The sequence below is a fragment of the Catharus ustulatus genome, chromosome 5 (genome assembly GCF_009819885.2).
Source record: "Catharus ustulatus isolate bCatUst1 chromosome 5, bCatUst1.pri.v2, whole genome shotgun sequence".
In the NCBI taxonomy this organism is placed as follows: domain Eukaryota; kingdom Metazoa; phylum Chordata; class Aves; order Passeriformes; family Turdidae; genus Catharus; species Catharus ustulatus.
The window spans coordinates 58518884-58544077 of NC_046225.1; the positions used below are offsets into that span (position 1 = coordinate 58518884).

Sequence of the window (25194 nt, forward strand, 5' to 3'; positions counted from 1 at the left end):
CAGTTTCTGCTCAAATGTACAAACGGTTGTGAAGCTGTTGGTCTAATAATTGTTGGGATCTTGGGGAAATAATCCACTCTAGTTACAGCATAAGCAGAAGGGGTTTTTTATTGCTCTTAGGTTGAGGATTTTGTATGTTTTATTTCCCCAGAAGCTTCTGCATGAGACATCAGCAAGCATTTTCATTTTTTTTTATTCAGAGCCAGTGGCCATGCCAGCAGTTGTTAGTGGTTGTGAGTCAAGATTGCAACTGCAAACAAACAGGACCTCAGACCTTGAGAAGCTCAATTTGAACTGATGGTGTTTTTAACAGCTAATAAATAGCACAATAAAGACTAATAGTTTACAGTCAGAATTGGAATTGGGTTGTGATGGCAGTTTAAACCTTTGCCAGAGAAAAGGGACATTTCTGAAGCTCTGCTAAGTGGCTGTTCCAGCCATGCTTTTCTCATTGACACTTCTGTTCTCAGTGTAACCATGAATCTCTGCCAATTAGTCCTTAAATTTAGAGACTTTACACATCGTGTTTCCTGGTTAGTAGGATTTCTAATAGACTACGGTCTAGTATTACTGTATGTTCTCCTACAAGTAAAGAAAAAAAAATCCAAACGACGAAACCCCCCAAAACTTGTCAGGTGTTTTTTATTCTATAACTCACTTGTTTAAACAACTCTACTAAAACAACTTTTTTAATTATTATTGCTTTTTGCATATCACTCTACCATTAAACTCTGTGATTAAACTCTACCATTAAACTTGCCCACTTCATTAACAAAAAGAAAAAAGAAAGAACAAAGCAGTAGATAATTTTTGGTCTCCTCTTCAAAATGATGGGGAAGCCAGTTCTTTTAACGCATATTATTATTACAATTTTAAAATATGGGAAGCTATTTAAACCCCAAAATAGAAGGAAAAATCTGTCTGTTGTATGCATAAATGCAGGAAATATGCCTTTTAGTTTTTCAGGTTTGATGGGTCATTCAAATTGCAAGAATGACAATAAAAATTTGTCTTGCCAAGGAGTCTGAGCCAAGAAATTTTTTGAAAGCCAAAATTTTATAGGGTGACTTTTGTTTTGTCTCTGAGATTCAGCAAAAAGTTGTCTTTTTTAAAGGTTTATTATTTTTTTTTATTGCAGAGGACATCCAATGCAGTTTAATTGAAATTTAAAGCATTATCCTGATGTGCACTTTCTGATATTCAGGGTTAGATAAGTATATTTCTAGCCAAATTACTTCAGGGTTGTTTTTTTTACCAGGCTCACTCATACAGTCTCAGATGTTTTGAAAATAGTATTTTCTTCAATATGGATTATTCATGCAATCCTGGGTTTTCTCAGAAGTCTTTGTTATTAGAATTAGAGCTCTCAGATTCTGCAAATTTACAAGAAGTCATAATCATGCTTGACTTTGACCTTCCTCCCCAGCCTTAAGTGCAGATTAGAGCAAGTGTTTTGTATATAGAACAAAACTAAAATTCCTAGAAAAACACCAAAGGTTCAGTGTTGCTTTCAAAGGGTCCTTATATTTTTTGCTGGAATATTGTCTTGGCATTAATTATTTGATTGATTATGCGTCTGTTTTTTGTTAAAAATGTTATAATTTCTTTTTAAAAACTCAGTGTCTGAGTTTTCACCACCAAAATCTTTGTGCTATTTAAAATTATACCCTTCAAACCCAAGGGAAGTGGCAGGAGGAATTTTTGCACTTGGTTTAAGCTAACAAAAGAAGATCATTAAAATTTGATCACCTTTTTTAAATAAAGCACTGCTGGAAAAGGAAAAGCAATTGCTCCTGGCAGGCTAGATTTTTTAAAATTTTATTTTTGATATCAGATGGTAATTACGATGCACTAGATTATCTAGTAAAGGACCTGAGAAAGATAGGTTTTTTAACTCCTCCTTGGAGAAGCAAATGAAGTCTAGACATGTCCACAGAAGTAAATTAGTTCTGTGCTGCCACGGATGGGAGTGGTTCAGAAAGTTCTGGAAAAAAAACCAGGAGGTTCAGGATGAGGCAGAGGAAGGGCCCAGCCCAACAGTTTACCTTTAAGAACTGAGGGCTGATATAAAAACTGTTTTCCTCAACCAAGTACCTTAAGTACTTCAATCATAGCAACGTCTTGCACGATTTAAAGTGAAAATTGATTTACTTCTTGTCTGTGGGCATTTGGGTGACCTGTGTGAACTGCAAGTTCTCAATGGACTCAGTTCTGGGAAATCGTTCTCTCACTGCTGAGCAAGTTCAGAAGTTGGCATTGCTCCTAAATTATGACCATGAGACCAACTTTTGATGAAAAGTCACAGGCAGGAAAGCAAACTGCAAACACATTCTTATAGTAAGAGAAAGTTTTATGAAGTTTCATGATTTCTGAAATCTTGCTTGGACAAGAGAGGGAAAATGCTTAACCTGATCCATGTGTTTGTGAAGCCATGAATTTATTTTTAGCTTATTTAAAATATTGATAATGTAAATTGAATTTTACAAAATTTTCTAATTGGAGCAATATCAACAGCTCATATGGATATGAGACATCACTGTGTGACAACTTAATGACTAGAGACATTCAGGAAAAAATTGGCTAGCAAATCTTCCTCCCTTAGATAGTACTGTAATCTTCCCTGAGACTGTAGGATGTTTTGAAATATGATGTCCTTGTATTGATAGTATTCTACTTTTATAGATCACTTCCACTTTTATAGACCACTTGCAAGGCAGTCACACAAAGCACTCATGGCTTTTTTCCCCTGTTGATTTTTTCTCAGAAGATGAAATGTTCTAAAGAAGCCAAAGTGGTATCTACTAAAATAGTAAGGAAATCTATGGTTGGTTACAGATTAATGTTTTGCCTTCAAAAAACCCACATGTTAAAACATCTATTACTCATGGGGGTTTTTGTTTGTTTGTTTGTTTGGGTTTTTTTGTTTATTTTTTCTGTCTTTGGGTAGAAAACCAAAGAGGTAAGGTATTAAAATGTGACCTGAAGACATCATATGATAGAGTCTAGATTATGATAAGGTAAAATAATGTGGGATAAAATGTGATTACTAAATCAAAAGGAACTTGAGGTTTTGAGTGGAGTAATGAAAACTGTATGACATACCATAAATACTTGAACAAAATTGCTAAGGGGGTATCTTTGCAATTAGGATGCTTATAGCTGACAAGTTAGCTGAGTATTGGAAATAGTGAGAGACTGTTGGGGTTTTTTTCTGGGGTTTTTTCTTGCTCCCCTCAGTCTTATTCTTTAGACATAAGATAACTCTAATAGCTTTTTTTTTTTTTTTTCACTGAAGAGCTTATCTTTTCCATTTTGAATACAATTCCTACAGTAAAGATAGCAGTCCTGTTCTGGTGGAAAAAAGTTTGATGTCATAATTTCTGTAATATAAAGCATGATTTCTGTTTGGTGACTGAAAGTCTATATTGAGGCACAGACCAGCTGATATGAACTAGGAAATTTCTGCAGGGCTTAAATAGAAGTAATATTAATATCCACAATATAAGATCCTATAAAGATTAAAGTTTACCATTGTTCTTTGAGTGTATAGATGTTCTTTTCTTCTAGTAGTATTTCTTCTCCTCACAATGAGAGAGATGAGCAGGAGTATTCCTCTGTATCTTTATATTCCTGAGTATCTGTATTTATTATATAATGTATGTGTGTATTATATCAAAATGATTATCCCTTTTACTGACCTGTAGAGTTTGATTTTACTTATCTTCTTCTAGGCTTCAGAGTCAGATATTTATTTGCAGGCAATTGATGATGTTATTCTTTACTCACCTTGACCATATACATGTTATTATCATTGTCACTGACTTGTAACTTTATAGTAGCTGAGTTCACAATCCCACTGCTTCACTTCCTTAGGCTGTAGGGCTGAAAAATGGTTTGTGCTTTTGCTTAAGGCCTTTATTTGATCACATCTTAGAGTGTTGTTGCTAGGAGATTGCAGTGATTTCATACTCAATATCAACAGTTTCCTGAGGTCTCATGCACATGGTCCCAACTACCTGCCCTACCACTAAGTGTTCTCACCTGGAGGCCAAAAATTGTCTTTCACTGATGCCTTTGGGTCACACGTGAGACTGAATTCCTTGGTTGCTCCATTTTCCTGCTTTTAATCTCGAAATTTTACATTGACTCTGCCTCTTTTCATCACTGGTTCCTAGGGACTGACTTAAAGTGGTGTGAAAAGGGCAGATGAGGGAGGTTTGCCTGAAGCCACAAGTACAGTAATTTCACGACTATAAGGTGCACCCTTTTGACTAAAATTTTGGTCCGAACTCGGCAGTGCGCCTTATAGTCCGGTGCGCCTTATATAATGTACAAAGCTGTGAAATTTGCCAACCCAGAAGTACGAGCCGTGAGCCGAGCCACGAGGCGGGGGTGGGACCGGGCAGGCAGCCCCTGGCCAGCAGAAACCGTGCAGGGAGGGAGGGAGCGGGCGGCCCTGCACCGCCCCGAGCTGAGGGCGGCCCCGCCCCACGCTGCCCCTGGGCCAAGGGCAGCCCTACCCTGTGCCAACCCTGAGCCGAGGGCGGTCCCGCGGGGCCGCAGTGCTGGGGTTGGCAGGGCCATAGCTGCTAAGGGCAGGCAGGTCCGCGATGCCCGGGTCAGCAGGACCGCGGCCGATAGGTACAGGAGGGGCTGCGGTGCCACAGCTGGCAGGTGCAGGCTGGGTCGTGGCACTGGGGCTTGCCGGGCTGCAGCTGGCATGCGTAGGCGGGGCCGCGGCTCCGGGGCTGGCAGGGCCGCAGCCAATAGGGGCAGGGGGGCCAGCGGGGCCATGGCCAGCACGGGCAGGCAGGGCCGCAGTGCTGTGGCCAGCGGGGCCGCACCAATAGGGGCAGGCCGGGCCGTGGGGGGAGCCGGCAGTAGATCCTCGCTGCAAAAAAAAAGTGCGCCTTATAGTCCGGTGCGCCTTATATAATGTACAAAGGTGCGAAATTTGCCGACTCCTGGAGGTGCACCTTATAGTCCGGTGTGCCTTATGGTCGTGGAATTACAGTAAATTCACGAATACAAGCCGCACTGAGTATAAGCCGCATCTCTGGGTGTTGGCAAATATTTCGGTTTTTGTCCATAGATAAGCCGCACACGAATATAAGCCGCTCTGTCGTTCGCAGCGAGGACCCGCGTGCAATTAGTAACAGAACCGCGGGAGGGCGGGGTTTACTGGCTGAGCTAAGGCTGTGCAGGCTCGGCCCGCTAGGGGCTGCTGACGGGGCCAGGTGGCCCAGCCCGGTGCTGCCGCTCGGGGCCGGCCGCCGCTGCCCCTGGGCTCGGTCACCTCGGGTCGGGGCTGCCCCACGGTGGCAGGCAGGGACGGTGCTTCCCCCTCTCCTACGGCAGCGGCGGCGGGCGGGGACGGAGCTTTCCCGCGCCCGTGGCGCCGGCGGCGGGCGCGGACAAAGCACCCCGCCTCCTCCCCGAGCCGCGGCAATGGTGGTGCGCACTTCCCGCCCCCCCCCCGGGCCGCGGCAATGGCGGCGCAGGGCTCCCGTCGGCTCCCCGGGCCGCGGCAATGGCGGCGCCCCCCCCGTCGGCTCCCCGGGCCGCGGCAATGGCGGCGCGGCCCCCCCGCGTCCTCCCCGGGCCGCGGCAATGGCGGCGCGGCCCCCCCGCGTCCTCCCCGAGCCGCAGCAGTGGCGGCGCCCCCCCCCCCCCGTCCACTCCCGGGGCCGCGGCAATGGTGGCGCCCCCCCCCCGTCGGCTCCCGGGGCCGCGACAATGGCGGCGCCCCCCCCCCCCGTCGGCTCCCCGAGCCGCGGCAATGGCGGCGCCCCCCCCCCCCTCCTCCCCTGGGCTGCAGCAGAGGAGGGAAGAAGAGAGCTCTCCCGCCTCTCTCCCCGCCCCCCGTGCTGCCTGCAGGGAGCCAGGGCAACACGGTAACACTGTAACAATTGCGAAATGCCGGCTTTTACTGACCGGTGCTTGGCTCGGCACTCTGGCTGGCACGTCTGGGGTTGTAAATGTCAGAAAATTATTAATATATTAGCCGCACCCGACTATTAGCCGCACTTCCGGGTTTCCACCAAAATTTTTGTCAAATTGCTGCGGCTTGTATTCGTGAAATTACTGTACTCTAGTTGTGGTCATGCTTGTCAGAGAAATGGCCATATGATTGCAGAATAATATGTGGTAGAAGGCGGGGAAACAAATGATACAAATAGATATTGAATAAGGCCCTCAAAATCTACCCACTGTATGTAGTATGCAACTTCAAGACCCTAACACAGACTCAGATGTTTTCTTTACAGGTCCAGAAAAGCTGAATGCGTGTGATACCCTCTGATTCATGTCTCTGAGGACCATTTTCTGCCTGGAGCATACAGTGGGTAGATTCTTCAAGCTTTATATGTATCATGAAGCACCTAGATGAATTTCCAGTTGCCTGGAAATGATAATAAAATTATTTTTGGATTTTTGTCTTCTTTTTTTTGCCTGTAATGAAAATAAGAGTGCAGAGTAGAAAAATCGTTGTTTAGTTTAGAGTGGTAGAGTTTTGAGTGCACATAAACTTTTCTTATTACTCATGAGCAAGGTTCAGCTCAGGTTTACCAAACCATAGATATGATCAGAACAATTCTAAGTCTATTTAAAATGGTTTTCCTCTGTGTCAGAGTCAAATTTTATATACTTTTTGTGACAGGTCATCAGCTGTATTATGTGGGAAGAAGATCTAGGGGTCCTTACTACAGTCACAACTTTTCTGGGAAATCTGGAGTAGACTGGTAGCTGGTCATGTTCCTCAAAGGGCATTACTGAAGGATTCCACAGGACAGCTGATAAACTGCTTTTCTTCTCTGCCGGACCCTGCCAGGAGGGAAAAAGACAGACCACAGACCTAGGAGTGTGGTAATTCTACTTGCTCTCAACACTGGTACTTTATATTTAATAACTAACAGAATCAAGTTTTGGATGAAGGACATCTGTTGCAAAATTGCTTCAACCAAGATGTAGGCTTTGAAGAAATGTTTGGACTGTGGTATCTCTCTTCTGTCTTTCTCCTCCCTGAGGAAGTAGCTGCAGTATATTCAGCCAACTACATTGCAATTCATGCCAGATTAAGCATGTGAAAACTTAAGGATATGCACTTTTCAATCTTAAATTTTCGGTTAATTAGAGCATCAAGCCATAACTAGCATAAAAGGGGAAAGAAAATGCCTGAAAATTATGGGGAAGCCCTTGACTTGGAAGAAGAAATCCTAGGGGCATATAAATTGCAACTGATATTTATTGAAGCTATGAAGTGAACTTTTTAAAAACTGTATTTATATATGTATATATGTATATATTTTCAGGTAAATGTATATACATATACATAGATGCAGTGTTTTCACTACATATGTAGTGAAAACAAGCTTCTTCAGAATAAATTTACTTACTGGTCTAAGCTGTACTAGTTATTATACTTACAGAATTTTCATGATTGATTTGGTGCAATGCCTATTCTATTGTCTTAAGAATGCTGCATACCCAGGGTAATGTAGGTTTTGGGGTCAAATACTATTTTTTATTTTGTATGGGCATGATATGGATATGTTTTAGTTATATCAAATCTCAAAGATTTATGGAACTTACAGACTATTACAGCTATGATTAGGAAAGATGATTCCTTTTGGTTTTTTTCTGTTCAGATTTCTCTTTCATTAAGTACAGATATAAATATGTGCAGAGTCTGATACAATTAATGAGTTATAAGAATTTTTCTCTTTTCTCTTGGAGGCAGCCCCCAACTTTCTTGAAAATTGAACTAAAATAAGAGTCCAAAGCCACCAAAAAAACCTCATATGCTTGTATTAGTATGCTTCAATCATGTTTTTTTATTTATGAAGACTCAGCAATAATATATTTTTAAGTTGAAAGGTATTACCATACATAGAAAACAAGATCTGTATTATAAGGAAGCTAATATTTTAGTCGTCTGCATAACATTTATTGATAACACCGCCCATGCAACTTTACATACAGGTGTTCCATGTATATTGAGCATTAAAAGTTAGTATTCTGGCTTCTGCAGTGAGAATTTTACACTGCATGCACAGAAGTTAAAGTGCAACATGAAAACTGCATTATGCTATTTTATGTTTCAGCGGGTAAGTCTCAGTCTTGTTTATTCTCCAGCACAAACCACAGGCTGGCTGTAGGAGGTCAGGCTGGGAAGTTGCTCATGTTTGACACTGCAGCATTTGGGAGTGATGAATATTTAATTAGGCAAGTGTGGACCATGGGGGAGGTTGAGGCAGTTGTAGCTCCTGGTTTACTGTCTGCAGTATCATCTTAGAGTGTTGTGTGAAAATGAATCCTTGGGGTAAGCTTCAAGGACACTGAGTAGGTAAAAAAAAGGCATTCTGAGAACAGCTAGCTCAGGGAAGGTAGGAATAATAGAGATAAATGTTTTAAGTATTTCTGTTACACTGGTCAAAGATTCTGGTAGGCTAAGCCAACATGTTTTATTAGTTTACATAAATGTGTTAGAAAATTCAGTTTGAACCTATAGAGTCTGGGACTGTAACAGCAATGAAAGTAATTTATTTTACACAGGTGTTAGCTATCGGAATAGAGCACATGTATAATTTGTTGATATTATGCAGTATGAGGTAGCAGTCATTTCTCTGTAGTCCTATTTTAAACACAGCAACAGAGCTGTTTGAAGATATTATTCTTAGCAAGCTTTCAGGAGAAAATTAAAGACTATAGACAAAAGCAGGAAGACTGTATTAATTTTTAGTAGCACAGGCCAGATTTCTTACTATTTTGTGTTCCACATTTAAAAACATTGCATGCAGTTTGGATAAGTAACAGTTGGGCTAATAGGAAGGTTTTAATTCTGCTGTGAAGAGTATAAAAAAAAAAAATCAAAGAAGGTAAATAAGTCTGTATTCATAACCAGGGACATTGGCAGTTCCCTCACTCTCTGTCCTGGCCTCTGTGGAAGTTATTGTTCCTACTAGACAGAAGCAGATCATGTCCACATCCCATGTATACATCCATTTTAATATCCATGGAATGCATGGAACAAGAAATAATTTCGTGTTCCTTGTTGTAACTATAACATTCAGGACAGACAACAAAGAACAATAACCATTTAAATCTAAGTAAATTTAGTTGGCATGTTGCTGCTAGGAAGGGAGCATATGCCTGCATCTCTGCTTCCCCAGCTCATCTTCTATCATATAACCATCTCTGTTCTGTGTTAATATCTAACCCTAAATTTGGGCAAATGACGTGCAAGAGAATTTTTGTTGCTATTCACTGGCTGTGGCTAAAAGTGGTAGCTGATATTTTCCTGGACATCATGAATAATTTGGAATTACTTTTGCCGTTTCCAGTGATTTCTATGATGAATTACTCTCATCCTGCTGCATCCACTTGAATAATGATGGTGAACTTGGGACACTTCACTGCACAATACTGCCAAGTCAAGAAGTATAACTCCACAAAAGAGCTATTAAAATAAAGCAGTAGGGACTGTGATTTAAGAGGACCCTTAATTTTATGTCAGGCAAGGAGCAGCTGAAAAGAGATCTGGTGATGGTCATCTACTTGTGGCAGCTGTTTATTATGCTTTATCGTAAACATCTTGCTGTTACCTTGTGCTCACCCATCTGTTTGTTTCTGCCCATCTGTTATTGCTTGCCATGAGCTTAGGTTGTAAATATCACTGTTGTTTGAAATAAAAAGGTTAAAAATCCTTTGATTAAAAAAAAAAAATCAGTCATTGAATTCAGTATTTGCATTAAGAACAAAAAAGCTCTTATAAGCCTCTGGAGTCAGTGCCGAGGAATCTCTGCACAGGTTTTGTGTGCTCCTGGACAACTTCCTGTGAATAACCCTTGCTGATGAGGTTGAAGCATTTAATTGATTTTTGTTGTAAGATTTCAATTTGCTTGTAGTCAATAGCAAGGACTAGTTCAGGAGGAAATTTTGTTTTTTGAAGTCACAGGATTGTGTGCAAATGGAAGAGGTTTACAAAGCAAATTGCCTGCAAGAAGGCAATCAACTTGTGCTCTGTATATGTCACTTCAGCTTCTGCTGTAGTTTTTTATTCCCAGACTAGAAAATTTATATTTGGTATGCACTGTCATCCCTATTCTATGGATTTCTTCTCATCAAATATTTGTGATGGCTTTTGTTTTTTTCTCTCTAAACTATTATATGAGCTTTTGGCATTTGAGTTTTGCCATTGTTACTTAATATGAAAACAGCCACATTTAATTTCTTTTTGAATGCTTTAAGAGATGTTTTTTCTCTGTTTTTTATTAAATAAAATCTGTATTTAGTAACTTTTTCTCTCTCAAAACATAACTATAATGCTAGTTAATTCAGCATTCTTCACCATTTTATGTCAGTCTATTGCAGTGATCAGTTCTAAGACATTAATGCTTTTGGGGTTTGTACTTTTTCTTTTTTCAAAGAAGAGTCACCCACATTGTCCCAACAACCTAAGCAATCTAAAAATAATTGGTTTACTTATTTTCAAATGTTTTTTCATGTTGGTGTTAATGTATTTCTCTTTTGGTTGTGTTTGGTTTTTTTTTTATTAGTGAAATATTATTCCTACACAGGAACAAGTGCAGAAATACTGACACATACCTGCCAGTAATGACCAGCTCTGAACTACAATATTGGTGCAGCATTTTTTTCTTTTGTAGTGTTAAACTAAAGCTATAGGATGGTTAGGTTGCACTTCAGTTGACAACAGGTGGGCCTGGGGCATAGACTTGTGATGCTGAGACCCTAATTGAAGTTAAAGAAATGCATGTGGAATTTAATCTTTGGATTGAATAGAATTTAATTTCTTACATTTTTTGGTCTTGCACTACTTTCTTGCCATGGTGACACAGATTTTAAAATTTGTCTCGTAGCTTTGTTTAGAAATCATCACAGGAAGAAAATATTTTATTATTATCAATCAATTTGTTCTGACTGCACTATAATATGCTTTGTACGTTCAGGGAAGTGTTTCCATTTTGCTTTTAAACTTGACTGCAGCTGTTGACAGTCTTTTACAAAAACTGCACGTTTCCTCCCTAGTAATTTCATTCTTGCCAAGCACTTCAAAACAAAGTAATTTTGTATTTTATGTTATTCTAGGAGGCCACAAGCTGGACTTAGTGAAACAATTTTAAAATATAGTTTACAAAGAGCTTTTACTTTTTTCTTCCATTTGTTTTTCCTAATGTCTGAAAAGAGCTTTTGTTATGTGTGCATGTGTTTTATTCCTCCTCTATTGTACTTAAATAGTGGCTTTTCTAAGTAGCTGGTTCGAAATTCAGAATTTCTAGGAACTGATGCAGACTCTTCTGACATTAGGAGGATCTTGTTTCAGTGGGTTTTAGTTCATCTCTATAGATTGCGAATTATTAGGGATGGACCTAGCTTATAGATATAAAAAGTATTTTTATACCTCAGTGTAAAGAGACTGGCTCTGACTGAGGACCTTAGTGTGTCCTGTCAATTAGAAAAAGATAAAAATGGTATATTACCCATATATATAAGTTGATATTGTCCAACATTATTTTACTATATTTTTCAAAAGTACCATGTTGGTTTTATTAGCATTTTCTATTCTAACTTTCCTGCCCCCTTTTTTCTGATTTGCTCTCTTGATTTGGGGAAAAAAACAACTTTAGTCTTAGTCAGTCTTTTCTGCCGACCAGAGAAATATTGGGAGATAGATTTATCTCCAATGCTATCAAAATACTGCAAGGATTGTTAGAAAAATATCTTGGTGAAACTAGTCAAAAATCTTCCATGAAATCTTCCTCAGGTAGCAATTATTGTTATTGCCGTATTGAAATGTAAAGGCTTAGGAAACAGCATCAGAACTGGAACAGCTTTATTTGAGGGGTTTTTTGGGTGGAGGAAGAGCAACACATGGTGTTGGTTATGCATGCTTATGACTTTAGAAAACCAGGATTTCAGTTGTTTAGGCTTCAGTTATTTTCAGTTCCTTATATTGAAGTAACACTGCTAGTGAAAATTCTATAAAGTAATTGGAGATGTCAAAGGATTAAAAAGGTACAGTAATTTCACGAATACAAGCTGCAGCAATTTGACAAAAATTTTGGTGGAAACCCAGAAGTGCGGCTAATACTCGGGAGTGGCTAATATGTGAATAATTTTCTGACATTTACAACCCCAGACGTGCCAGCCAGGGCGCCGATCCAAGCACCTGCCAGTAAAAGCCGGCATTCCGCGATTGTTACAAAGTGTTACTGTGTTGCCCTGGCTCCCTGCAGGCAGCACGGGGGGCAGGGAGAGAGGCGGGAGAGCTCTCTTCTTCCCTCCTCTGCCGCAGCCCAAGGGAGGATGGGTGGGGGGGAAGCGCCGCCATTGCCGCAGCCCGGGGAGGGGGGGGGGAAGCGCGCGCTGCCATTGCCGCGTCTCGGGGAGCTGACGGGAGCCCCGCGCAGCCATTGCTGTGGCCCGGGGAGGAGGCGGGGTGCTTTGTCCGCGCCCGCCGCCGGCGCCACGGGCGCGGGAAAGCTCCGTCCCCGCCCGCCACCGCTGCCGTAGGAGCGGGGGAAGAACCGCGGGGCAGCGCCGACCCGGGGTGACCGAGCCCAGTGGCAGCGGCGGCCGGCCCCGAGCGGCAGCACCGGGCTGGGCCACCTGGCCCCGTCAGCAGCCCCTAGCGGGCCGAGCCTGCACAGCCTTAGCTCAGCCAGTAAACCCCGCCCTCCCGCGGTTCTGTTACTAATTGCATGCAGGTCCTCGCTGTGAACGACAGAGCGGCTTATATTCGGGTGCGGCTTATCTATGGACAAAAACCGAAATATTTGCCAACACCCAGAGATGCGGCTTATACTCAGTGCGGCTTGTATTCGTGAATTTACTGTACTCCAGCTCAGAACCATTTGCATTGGCATCTTCAGTCCTCTTCTAAGGAGGAGATACAGGTTTATGGCTGCAGTATCTCTTCACCTCTACCAACTGTTTGAGTAGTTCTTCTTTCAGAGACCAGAGGAGTTCAGAAATTTGTAAGGTATGCGGGCATCTCCAATACCTCAGAATGTGATGGGTTTTGTTGAGCAGGTATTGGGTATTGTTTGTTTGGTTGGTTAGTTTGTTTGTAGGGTTTTATGGGAGGTTTTTCAGGTTTATGGGTTCTTTTTTGCGGGAACGGTTCTTCGGTCAAACTGTATTGTGTCTTTTCAGAAAAACTATGCCAAGAAATTAGTTCCTGCTTTGTAGGATGTAGTGCAAACATGAAATACTGGAATTTGTCCATATCCTTCTCAGAATAATCCCTGTATTCAAGTAACCTGAGGGCGCTTCTGTGAGCTGTTTTATTTTGGTGTTTTCCATTATCTGGGTAGCTTCACTGGAAGCATAAAACAGCACGCTAGTGGTACAGATAGCAGACACAGAAACTGTGTCATCTAACTGCAACTTTGATACTGCTTTGATATATTGTGTCTATAATGTATTTATCTCTGCTCACTACATAATATGGACAATAGCTTGAAGATGTGCGTTTGTGTTTATTGTAATTTTTAAAGGCATTCACTGAAATGTTTTGTGGTCAGTGCTGTCACAAAATTAGATCAGTTGATGATTTTCTTTCATTAAGCTTTTCCTTAATGGGATGTCTTTTCTTCTTTTCTTTCTTTTTTTTTTTTTTTTTTAAACTGTATTAGGCATTACATATTGCATCACCCTCTAATGCAATAGAGCTGTTCTCTATGAGGGAAATACTCCAAAGGAAATGAAAACATATTGTTTGGGTTCTGTGGTCATGGATGTAGACTACAGCAGATCATTTTTATTAATAAGAAACACTTCTCAGCAAGTTGGGAAAAAAACAAATTTATAAGGGAACAGTAAGAAGTACGGGTAGCTTCCTAACAAGACTTTCTTGGAAACATTCTAACCGCACAATGCTGTGCCAGAGCCCATTTCCCCCCCGGCGCAGGTCAGGGCGCTGGAAGGCAGGGGCAGCTCAGAGGTACCAGCAGGGTTTCTGCTTCCATCTCCCTGCCTGCAGGTGTGCAGTGTCCTGGCGCTCCCACGACCTTCAGGCAGGCCACGGGGCCCGAGGCCGACATGCGGAGGGCAGGTGGAGGGAGCCGCGCCTGTCACAGCTCGCTGACACTCCCGCAGGTCCGGCAGGACCGGGCAAGTCAGGTCAGGGCAGGGCCGTGCCCCCGGCCAGGGGGGGGCTGTACTCCCCGCGGGGCTCGGAACCGGCCCCTGGGAAGGGAACGTGCCCCGGCCGGCTCCCACCTGGAGCGGGAGGAGCGGCTCCGGGGGCGGTGCTGGGCTCTGCCTGCGTGGGGCGGCACCGGCACCGCCCCGCCCGCCGGGCTGCGCGCCCGCGGCCAGCGCCTGCCGCGGGTCCGGCCGCGCCGGGGGCGCCGGGGGCCGCGCCACTGCCTGCGCCGCGCCGAGCCGCGCCGTGCTGTGCAGTGCTAAATCGTGCCGTGCCGTACTGTGCTGAATCGTGCCGTGCCGTGCTGCACCGAGCTGTGCAGCGCTGAACCGTGCTGTGCAGTGCTGTGCCGTGTCCTGCCCAGCCGAGCTGTGCCGTGACCTGCCCTGCCCAGCCGTGCCGCACCGCGCTGTGCCGTGTCCTGCCGTGCCGTGTCCTGCCCAGCCGAGCTGTGCCGTGCCGTGCCCTGCCCAGCCGTGCCGCACCGCGCTGTGCCGTGGCAGCCCCGCACCGCCCCGCACCGCCGGGCTCCCCAGCGCAGCCACCCGAGGGAGATCGGCGGGAGTTTGCTCGGCCGTGAGGAGGCGGCGGGGCTGTGTGAGGCTCTGAACTGCCCCAGAAGTTTGCTGGCAGAAACTGTTCCCTTTATTGGCAAAGTCTCCAGGCTCTCCTCAGAGGAATACCCCCTGGCCTAAGATGAGTGGCTGTAGGAAGAGGTGTAAGCGGGAAATAATGAAATTTGCCCAGTATCTTCTCAGGCTAATCACAGGTTCTCTTCACACAGGTAATGACTGTTTTTCTCTGTAGTCGAGCTGTTCAGCATGATAACAAGAGAATTGCCTAAGGATAATACAGGGTTGTCATTGTTTTGTATTATCATTCCTTTCATCTTATAAATAATAATAATAAAAGAAGATCTGTGAACTACTTTGTGGCTGAGCATAATGAAAACAGAGCATAGTCTGATGTTACATTGTTTAAACAGTCTGACATTCTCTAAGCCTTTACACGCACAAACCCAAATTGGGATGTGAGTGTACATGCTTCCACCTGTCCACCTGTATGTGTTAAAGGTACTGTAGAGAAGACACGTTGATCATAAAGGATGAATCTTATGGTTTTTATTTTCACTATTTCTTGGACTGATATTCTTTGACAAGCACACTCTATTCTTTTTCTTGGAGGCTTGGTTTTGCTTATCTAAAGATGTAAATCAACTGCAAACTGTCAATGGGATGTTATAGTATCTAGTAGGAAATTTTAAATAACACTTGTGCTTTGCCCTTAAGGAATTTGAAGCATAGTGCTTGTCAGCTTTCCTTAGGTAATTCTTTTTTCTGTAACCTTGGACAAAGTGTGCAGTACCAGGGAAGATTTCTAAGCTAGACAGAGCAGATGCTGTAGTTTTCTTATCACTTTGAAAAATATACTTTTTTCACAATTCAGCATTTTCTATGACTGTTCTCAACAGCTGACAAATATGATAACTTACATGATGTCATTCTGTATTTATAAAATATAATTGTGCTTCTTTCTAGACTTCGGTTACTTTTTTTTTCCCCTTGCAGAGCTGCAAGTACAGCATCAGCAGATAATATCCAATTATGCTAACATGATTGTTGAGAATTAAAAGCCATTTATTTAAAGTAATCTGAAAGTGTCAGCAGGTTATTTTTGTTTGTTTGGTGGTGGTGTCTTGGTTGTGTTTTTTGTTTTGGCACTGATGAAATGATTTGAGAGCAAAGTTGACTCTTCAGTAATGATTGGAAGAATTGATGTGTGCAGTTAATCAGATTTGGGTTACAATTCTATAAAAGTCATAGCACAAACACTGACAATGCTTACTTTATGGGATGCTTGTAACTTATGGAAATCTGACACAGCTTTTTAATAACTTTGAGTGTCTGGTAACACAATTTCTCTGCCTTCATTTTCTTTATCATTCCTATTCTATCGTAGTTTCTCTTTTGTGAACTGCATCAATTCAAATTTTTCTGAAAACACTGGCTTCTTGCTCCCGTAGGTTGCTATGGAAATTAAATAATATATGATGCAAGAAGAAAGATGTGTTAGAAATTCATAGCAATACTCTTTTACAAAGTCATCCTAGCTTTTCCTTTCCTATCTAGGGAATGATGCACACACTACTCTATTTTTCAGACTGTCATTTGTGCTGCAGTCTTTCTGAGCTCACAATTCAAAACCATTTCAAGACTTGCTGAGGATACTGATTCATATGCTAATCACTAAAAGAAGTTCATTTTTACCATTAAGCAGCATGTATTCAATGTAAAAAGCCAAGTGGAGTGGCCTCAGACATGTTTCCTTACAGGCAGGCGAACAAGCAAAAAATCCCCACTCTTAGGAAGAACTGAGATACTTTGAGGAGATTTTCAGTTTGTTTTTGCTACAGGTAGTGGTATCTTACTACTCTTATTAAGTTAATAGACTTCATCATGTACAAATTATGTGGCAAATGAGATCAGGATACTGTGATAATATGTGAAATGCCAAGGGAGGTAGAACTCCACTGTTAAGTTCTTTCATAGCCCAGTCCGACCCACTAACCTCAACTGTTGCAAACCAGTTACTGTTCATCCTGAATCATCTAATGTATAATTCATTCTGTTGATAACTAGTTGATAATTAATGAAGATGAATGAGAAAGCCTTGCTGAAAGTGTTAGAAAGTTATACTTCGTATATTAAAGATACTGCTGTTTCTATCTTGAGCATTCAAAAATTTAGGATCAGTATCAGAAACAAAAAAGTGTGCTTATTTAACTTCTTAGAAGCAGGCAATCTCCTCACCCAAGTGGCCAATTAATTTCAAAGTGTAAATGTTTACTAAGAAGCACAGTGGTGACCTTAATTTAATTTTCTTGTTGATATGATTTAGCTTCTAGTTTATTTTTCAGATGTCCCTTGATATTTACATTATACTTAATAGTTTGGAATGACACATTCTTGAAAGTACTTGCACTGAATCTAATCCATCTGTTCTTCCTGTATGGATAGGCATGTTGAATATATACTTAATCTACACATTGGTACAATAAGTACCAATTCTTCTGCAGCTGGTGTGATTACATTGATCAGAAAACAAAACAAAGTGATATAGGAGGGAGACTGGGTTTACTGACTATGGGCCTGGCTAAGGAGTCACTGTTGATTACTGGTTTTATAGCTTGTGTTTCATAACCATTTATAGTACTATAGACCTGTTCTGTGGTAAATCTAAATGTCTAAAATAAAAATGATCTCATATAGCTGTCTGTAATAATACATAAGCATGGACTTGTGCGTCATAGTCCACTCAGCTGGAACCAATATTAATGAAACTACCCCCTTGCTTGAAGGTAAATGCTGTATAAATCTTTACAATGGGTTTTAAGTGGCAATCTCTGCATGAGTACATCCAGATCTCTCTCAGGTTTTTTTGGGGCTTTTATTTTTTTTTCTTACAGCAAGTCACTGTGATTGACAGCCAAATGCAGTGAAAAGAAATAGTCTTTTATGCAAAGTTTTTAATTTCCCGTGATTCCTGTTATATAGTAAGTTATGTGTTTCCACAAGTGAAACCTTTTCCCTCATTGAAGATGGCAAACCAAATATCATACCAATTCCTACTTTGTTCCCTCTTGCCTCTTGACTTGTCTTTGAAGCACTGTCATAAAATCTTGGCACTGCTCTTGAGAATGTTTTAGTTTTTGGATGCAACATGGATTTGCATATTGTAAATAACAAAATAAATCATTGTGAGATCAAGAAGTAGGTCAGATTATTTGAAAATGGAAGAGAAGTGATTTCAGAGCACTGGCTATGGTTTTTTTCTTAACTGTTGCAACAGAAGAAAGATGAAAGAGATGATAGAACAAAAACCACCATTGAATTTAGTGGTAGATTTTCACAATTACATCCCTTTCAGGCATGTTTTTATTAAATGTCTGCTATGAACTATTAAGTTTTATATAGGAGGCCAAGTTTACAGGTCAGATTCAAATTCCCAGTTAGCATATAGGCATACAGGGAATGAAGTGGATAACAGCCCTGGCTGTGAAATTGTACTCTTTCCAACAAACTGAAGTAATCTCACTCTTCTAGGCTTTTGTAGATTAGATTATGGATTGATGTGGGATTTTTTGTCTTCCTTAGATTTTCTGGGAGTTTTGTTTGTTTCTTTGGTTTTGAATCTCAGTGTTGATAAAATTGGTGTAAAGTAACATCAAAGGCTTCATATTTTTCTTAGGTAAAAAAAAGGCAAACCAACTAGTGAATGCAGGTTGCACTTTTTGATGGCATGTTCTTTTGATAAAACAGATTACAAAAGGTAGTCTCTAGTTCTTGATTCTGACTTTTTTTTACACAGAGATGTTTTCTGGCCTTCTGCCAAGAGGAATATATCATCTGGGCATAGCTCTGAAACTGTGGGAGGCCTCACAACTGTACTCCTCTGACTGTCCTAGTTCATGTGCCTATCACTGCCAAAAGTCTGAGACTGTTCAGGACAGTAGTTTATTCTGAATTCCCTCAAGGGCCACTCCTTGGTAAATCCAAGTGGAATCACCTTTTTTTGAATGCATGTTACCATATTCCCTTAACTTTTATGGTAAATAATATGAGAAATAGAATAAATTAAAAGATATAAGGATATAACATAATATGATTTTAAAAGACCTTTTATCTTAAAGATGTTATGGAAAACCTAACATGTCAACATTCTTGGGAAAACAGGTTTAGTGTATTTCCAAATGCCTCTTTTTGCTGAAATATTTCCTTTTTCTTTCTTTTTTTTTTTCTTTTTAAACACCAAGTAAGTTTTATTCATGAACCTAATTAGTCTTTTTTTCATTTATTTTTAATAGGAAAGAATTCCAGATTCAAGGTCAGCATCTCTTGCCTGTTGCCTATGCAGTAATTTGAACCTGTGGGGTTTTGGAAACTTTTCCTATACAGAGGTGCAATGTTCTCTTTATAGATAATTTCACAAGTTCCAATGTACAAGAGTGAAATATTTGCCATATACTACTTAGGGAAAAATTTAATTTAAAAGAAACCATTCCAGATTTCGTTTGAAATTCTGCATTTTACTTTATGCTTGCTCAGTTTCCTGATTAGGACTGGCAACTTTTGCAGGTGCTGTCTTGGTATTCATCTACCTCTGAGGGAGATCCCTCCAGCGGAAGGGTGCGGTGGATTCCAAATGTGAGCAGAGTGGGATTTTGAGTAGGTTTCATGTATGAGCTGGCAGATGCTCAAGTACAAATATCAGACATTGACAGAAAAATACCTGAAAAAACACTAACCAACCAACCAAAAACTCCCCCAAACTTTTTTTTTTCTGGTTGTTGTTAACTCTTCTTAAATATATTTAGTTGAATTTTACCTGAGTCCTCGTGTAATGTTTCTAGGATTTTTCATATATTGCATTGTTGAGTACCTGGTTTTGAAAACAGTTTTATATTATACTACCCCTATATATATTATCACTCCAATAGGTATTTTGTTTAGAATAGGCTGTAGTACAGACAATGCTCTGAGACAAAAGATACAAAGATGTCTTGAGATTAGGAGCCGGCAATGTAAAATATATTCTGGGAAAATCTGAGAATGCCTTAACTCAATGTACTTATGATGCATTCTCTTTCAAATTGGAAAAAATTAAAAATATTAGTTTTATTCCCTCAAAAAATCAATCCTACCTATATGCCTCTCACATGCTGCAGATTTTCTGTGAACTTCCAGCAATTTTGTAGAAAGTTGCTCAGATTTCAAATAGTATAATTTGCTAAAAAACATATTATAACAAGTTACATTTAAGCACTCAAAATTATAACTTTTCCCTCTTCAGAAATGGGTCTACATAGACTGCCTTTGTTCTTCCTGATTTGCAACTCAGTGTTGTGCAAAATGCTTCAGCTTCAAGCTTTATAATCCTGCATATTCGAGATAGACTGAACTTCACAGATGCATGAAGCAGTATTGGATATCTTGAAGTGGGGCGTCTAAAGTCAATACCCTAATCTTTAAACATATTCCCCTGAATATTTTTAAATATTTTACTCAAATGTCCCATGTTATTTAGGCATTAACTCCATCATATAACCTATTTAAAGAAGATTTTTTCCAGATCCTTCCAAAAGAGACTTCACTGAAGTTATAAGGCTTCTTATGGTGTGTTAATTGGAAAAGGACAAAGTTGGCATGCTGCATACCATTTCTGTTGAAAAAGTCCAAGTCTGAGTCTTAATTATAATGGAAGATAGAGTTATTCTTTGGCAAATGACATATTGGAAAGCATCCTGTAGAAGATCATTAATGATCTTCCCTTTGGAAGTCCTACATTCTGTACTGTTCTTGTAAGAGTCCAAACTACTGATGTAGTTTATAAAAATAGCATTAAAAATTCAGCGATATGTAGGACACAGCACTTGATAATATGTTTTAAAATACTTTTAAAGGAACTTTTTCAAAGTTACCAAATCGTGCAGACACAATGTTGGGAAATGGCAGCATTAGGACCCTCTCAGCCTTGTGTGATACAAAATAATTCTTCAATGTGTGTGTACTTTTCATTTTTGTAACCATTGCACAGAGTAACTTGGAGTAGAGAAGCAGCAAGGAGCAGGATATATTTAGATCAAAAATTTGGGTGCAAACTGAAATAAACATAATCTTGCAATGCATAGCCCGGTGTTTTGGTTATGTTTTTTGCCTTTTATAAGGACTTTCTACTGCAGACAGACATTGTGCAATGATTCTCAAAGACACTAAAATGACAGATAAAATTCAATGTAGGGTGAAATGAAGTGGTACATGCTGGGGAAAATGACCTTTATGTCTAAATGGATAGCTGTGAACTTACTACTGGCCAGGAATGAGACCCTGGGGCTGATAAACCTGTGAAACTCCTTACTAAAGGGTATTAGTGCAAAAAGTTCTGCATAAATCCAGAGGGACCAGCTGGACAAGGAACTGGAAAACAAATCTGTTGGGAGACACTGTCTAGATTAAACATGTAAGAATTTCCCTGAGATGAAAATAGTCCATGGCTATGAATGTGTTAGGGAAAATGTTCCAAGTGCTTTTTCTGTTACTCATTTTCACTGGGCATGCACTAATAGCTGTAGGTGAAAACAGCATATTAAGCTAGATGGATCCTTAGTCTGAACCAATATGGTAGTTCCTATGTTTTTATATTGCTAACCTGTTTTCAACACAGATGATTCTTGGATTTACCAAGGAGCAACCCTTGAAAGAATTCAGAATAAGCTACTGTCTTGAAGAGTCTCAGACTTTTGGCAGCAGTAGGCACATGAACTAGGACAGTCAGAGGAGTACAGTTGTGAGGCCTCCCACACCAGATGATACATTCCTCCTGGCAGCAGGATAGAAAACATTCCTGTGCAAAAAAAAGGCAAAATGAAGGAGACTACCTTTGATAATCTGTTTTATCAGAGAACATTCCATCGACTAGTACAACCTGCATTTACTAACTGGTTTGGGGTTTTTTTAACTAAGAAAAATATGAAGCCTTTGATAAATGCTACTTTACACCAGTTTCATCAGTCTTGATATTTAAAAACAAACAAATAAAACCCCAGCCACAAAAGTCAAAATAAGCTTCTCTGGGGTTAGGATGTTTTCACTGCTTCAATGGTGTAGTACCACAGTTCAGCAGCTGTAATCCTGCCTCTTGTTTTCAACTGAGTGATCTTGCCTGAGCACCTTCCTGCAACTGCCAGAAGTTTAAAGCAGGTAGTTTAAATGGTAAATGGTAGTTTAGTATAAACTGAATATGAAGTCAACTGAAATAGTTTTTCAGATGGTGCTTTTACAGATTACTAATAAGAATCACTGCATGTGTTTTTTTTATATCTTGAGTTTGTTAGTCTTCACATATGGAGTAGCCTTAGGATAAGTTCAGTGAACTAGTCCATAGGAAAGTGTATGTGTATATACATTCCTTTTTCTTGCACTAATAAATACCCTGAATAGGGATTAGAAACTCTAGTGATGTAAGAAAAAATGAGTATGTAACATCTAAAGCAGGGCTAGATAGAGAAGATGGATGCATCCTATCAATAGCAGTGTCAATAGCTGATCATTCAAATGGAGGTTTTAAAACTCCAGTATTTTTGGACTTGCTTCAGAGTTTTATTTGTTAAGGGAAAGATGCAAGTTAGGAATAAAAATGAGAAACCATGGCAATTGCATCCACCCAAATAGGACAATGTATGTAAGTACATTTAGTGGCTGCAGTGATAGTGTGTATTTTAACTTGTAGTTTCATGGATGTCCCGAACTGGGATAACCACATGTTCATGCTTAACAGTCTGCAAGGGCTATCTTAAATGTGAGCCTGTATTAACAGAAAATATTTTTTCCATTTGTTAAATATTTGAATTCTGTAAGAACATTAGAGATAGATGATGGCAAATTCAATTCCATGTTTGGATATAGTCCAATCTGGAAAACAGCAGTGATATGTTGGCTTGGAAATACATGGACACTGAACTACCTGCTATCAGCACTTCAGTCTTTAACTGGCTATTCTGTGTGCCTGGCTCTGATACAACCAAATAGAAACAGTAGAACTGATAAAACTTAACACTGCTTTGTGGCTGGTGACAGCCAATCTAATGTCCCATTACACTGGCGCCTGTTTATGGGCAATAACACAATTGTCACTGTTCTGTTTCCTGGTACGGTGTGGTGGTCTTTACTTGCTTTACTGTGTTTTCAGACTGAATTAATTTGTAACATTTATATTTTATGTGTATAACACAGTTCATTTAAATTCCACTTAGAGATTTTTGTGTGTCTCTGAATTGGCTTGGATATTGACTCATGTGAACTCTTCACTTGCCTCCTGTCTTGTCATGATGACAGCCTGTCATGGAAGACAACACAATTCACTCCAATACTTCTTTCATTTCCAAAATTGAAACATTGACTTTTAAAATAAAATTTTAATTAAGTAATTTAAAATAAAACAAAGGAAAAACTGTCTGAAATTAAGCTCCTGAACTTTTCACTGCAAAATGATGTCAAAATTGGATAATTTTTTTTTTAAACATCAACTAAGATACTGCCTTTATATTCTGTTTTTTAAGTGAAAATTTATGTCTTTGCATTTTTAACTGAAATGTTTAGCAAATTGGTGCAAATATGTATATGTATAAATATGTATACACTTGGACCTAGGGGGTTGACTGAAATCCTTCAAAAAATTAAAAGTTATTTTATTTTGTAAACTTCTTTTTTAAAGCTACAGCAGGTATTCTAGGGGGTCTACTGCTACTGAGGGTTTCTGCTAATATTGAACATTTTGAACATGCAACATCTATTGATTATTATTAGATTCCCACAGTATTGAACTCTAACTAGTCATTAATGCTGCATTTGAAGTTCTATTCCAAATAATATAGATGCCACAGTTTTATAAATTGCTTGTCATTACTGTTTCTTCAGAATACATTAAATAAGCATATACATTACTATTTTGTGTGTGTGTCAAATAGGCTCTTTAGCTTTTAAAACTGGTAACAATTTGATTTATACTCTTAAGTGTTTTATGGAGTGCCCATCTAGGCAGTGTAATTAATTTTAAATATAAAATAAAATTGTTTGGGATAGAGGGGAAAAAAGTCTGTTTTCATCAAAACCCATACTCCATTAGTTTAAGAAATTGAATAAATCTTGAAAAGATTTTGATTTATGTTTTTGTGTCTGTTAGTCTGGTTTTTGTCAGCAGATTTGCAATTTTTAAAATACCCTTTATGAGGCATGTGAATAAAGTCAAATAGCATTTAGAATTTGTGCAGAGCAGACCTTTCTGTGACAGCTATTGTAAACTTCATTTAATTTCAGGGAAAAATGTGACAGTTGATCATTTATATTTGATTTATAGTAATTCTTGTAAAGGTCAGCAGAAAATAGATTCCTTAGTCAACTCTGAAAATAGGAATTGGGCTTTTATGTCATTTACTTCTCAAAAGTTTGTCCATAGATTCTTTATTTTAATTGCTACATTTCATTATATTACTTGAAGAATTTCTTTAAAAATCCCAGGTCAGATTTTCCTCTCACATGGTTTCCTTGGGACAAAGACATGATGAAGCACTTAAAGAAAGAGAGTTGCTAGTCAGTTTTGGTGCTGACACACACAGATGCATTGGGCTTGGGGCCAAAAAAATCGAGTTCATTTCTAACCAATTAGAGTACACATAATATGGATACATAAACCTAGGATCATGAACTATTGTTGATTATTTACAGTATCTTGGATTATGCAAAAATTATGATCTTTACCTTTATAAAATTATATATTTAAAATGTATAAGTACACCCAGTTTTAAACAAATCCCTCGTCTATGCAATGTTTATTTGCACTTCCAAGTTTTAAATGTGGTCGTATCAGCATCTCTCATGTTGGGTACAATCAGTACTCTTACCATCTAATTCACTGTCAGTGATGCCTATGGAATCCACAACAATAAAATCTGCAGAGCCTTCTGTAGAAAATGCATCTGAAATTGCTTCATTACTGTAAATGTGAGGCTAATGATTACATATATTTACTCAATTTCCCCAAATTATCATATGTTTGTTCCCAGACAAGCAAATATTAAACACTAATGATAAGCTGATTTTGAATTGCTGTACTGCAGCCTAACACAAGTTTTGTAAGCTTCTTTCATTACTGCTTCAGAAAAGGAGTTAAAACATAAGAGAAATCTAAGGAATTGTCTTCATGTGCAGATTTAATTGAAATTAAATAAAACTGCTACATTGCAGAAGAATCGGAACTGAAGTGACCTCATTTTAATTTAACATAATTCATTTCTCAAGGAAATGAAGACAAATTCTATTTTAATTCTAAATGAGTGGGTCTCAACAGTGATGGAATTAATCTTAACTATTCCACCTTACTATAATTAATAATTAACTTCCCTGAGTAGCCTATGTGCACAGCTCTTCAGGACTCCTGAAAAGGCATCGGGGCTTTTTAGTAAGAAAAAGAAA

The 25194-nt window shown here is 39.7% G+C and overlaps 1 protein-coding gene across 5 annotated transcripts in view; it reads left to right on the top strand.

The window, feature by feature from the left end:
- The window catches only part of KCNIP4 (potassium voltage-gated channel interacting protein 4), a 416508-nt gene that overhangs the window by 102282 nt on the left and 289032 nt on the right, over positions 1 to 25194 (top strand). The window contains exon 1 of one of the 5 annotated variants that reach the window (XM_033059812.2): positions 14675 to 14951. The exons of the other annotated variants lie outside the window; for them this stretch is intronic. Coding sequence (XP_032915703.1) covers positions 14864 to 14951 — 88 coding nt within the window. The 5' untranslated portion in view covers positions 14675 to 14863. Of the gene's footprint in view, positions 1 to 14674; positions 14952 to 25194 lie in introns of those variants that run through there. 5 annotated transcript variants of the gene reach the window in all.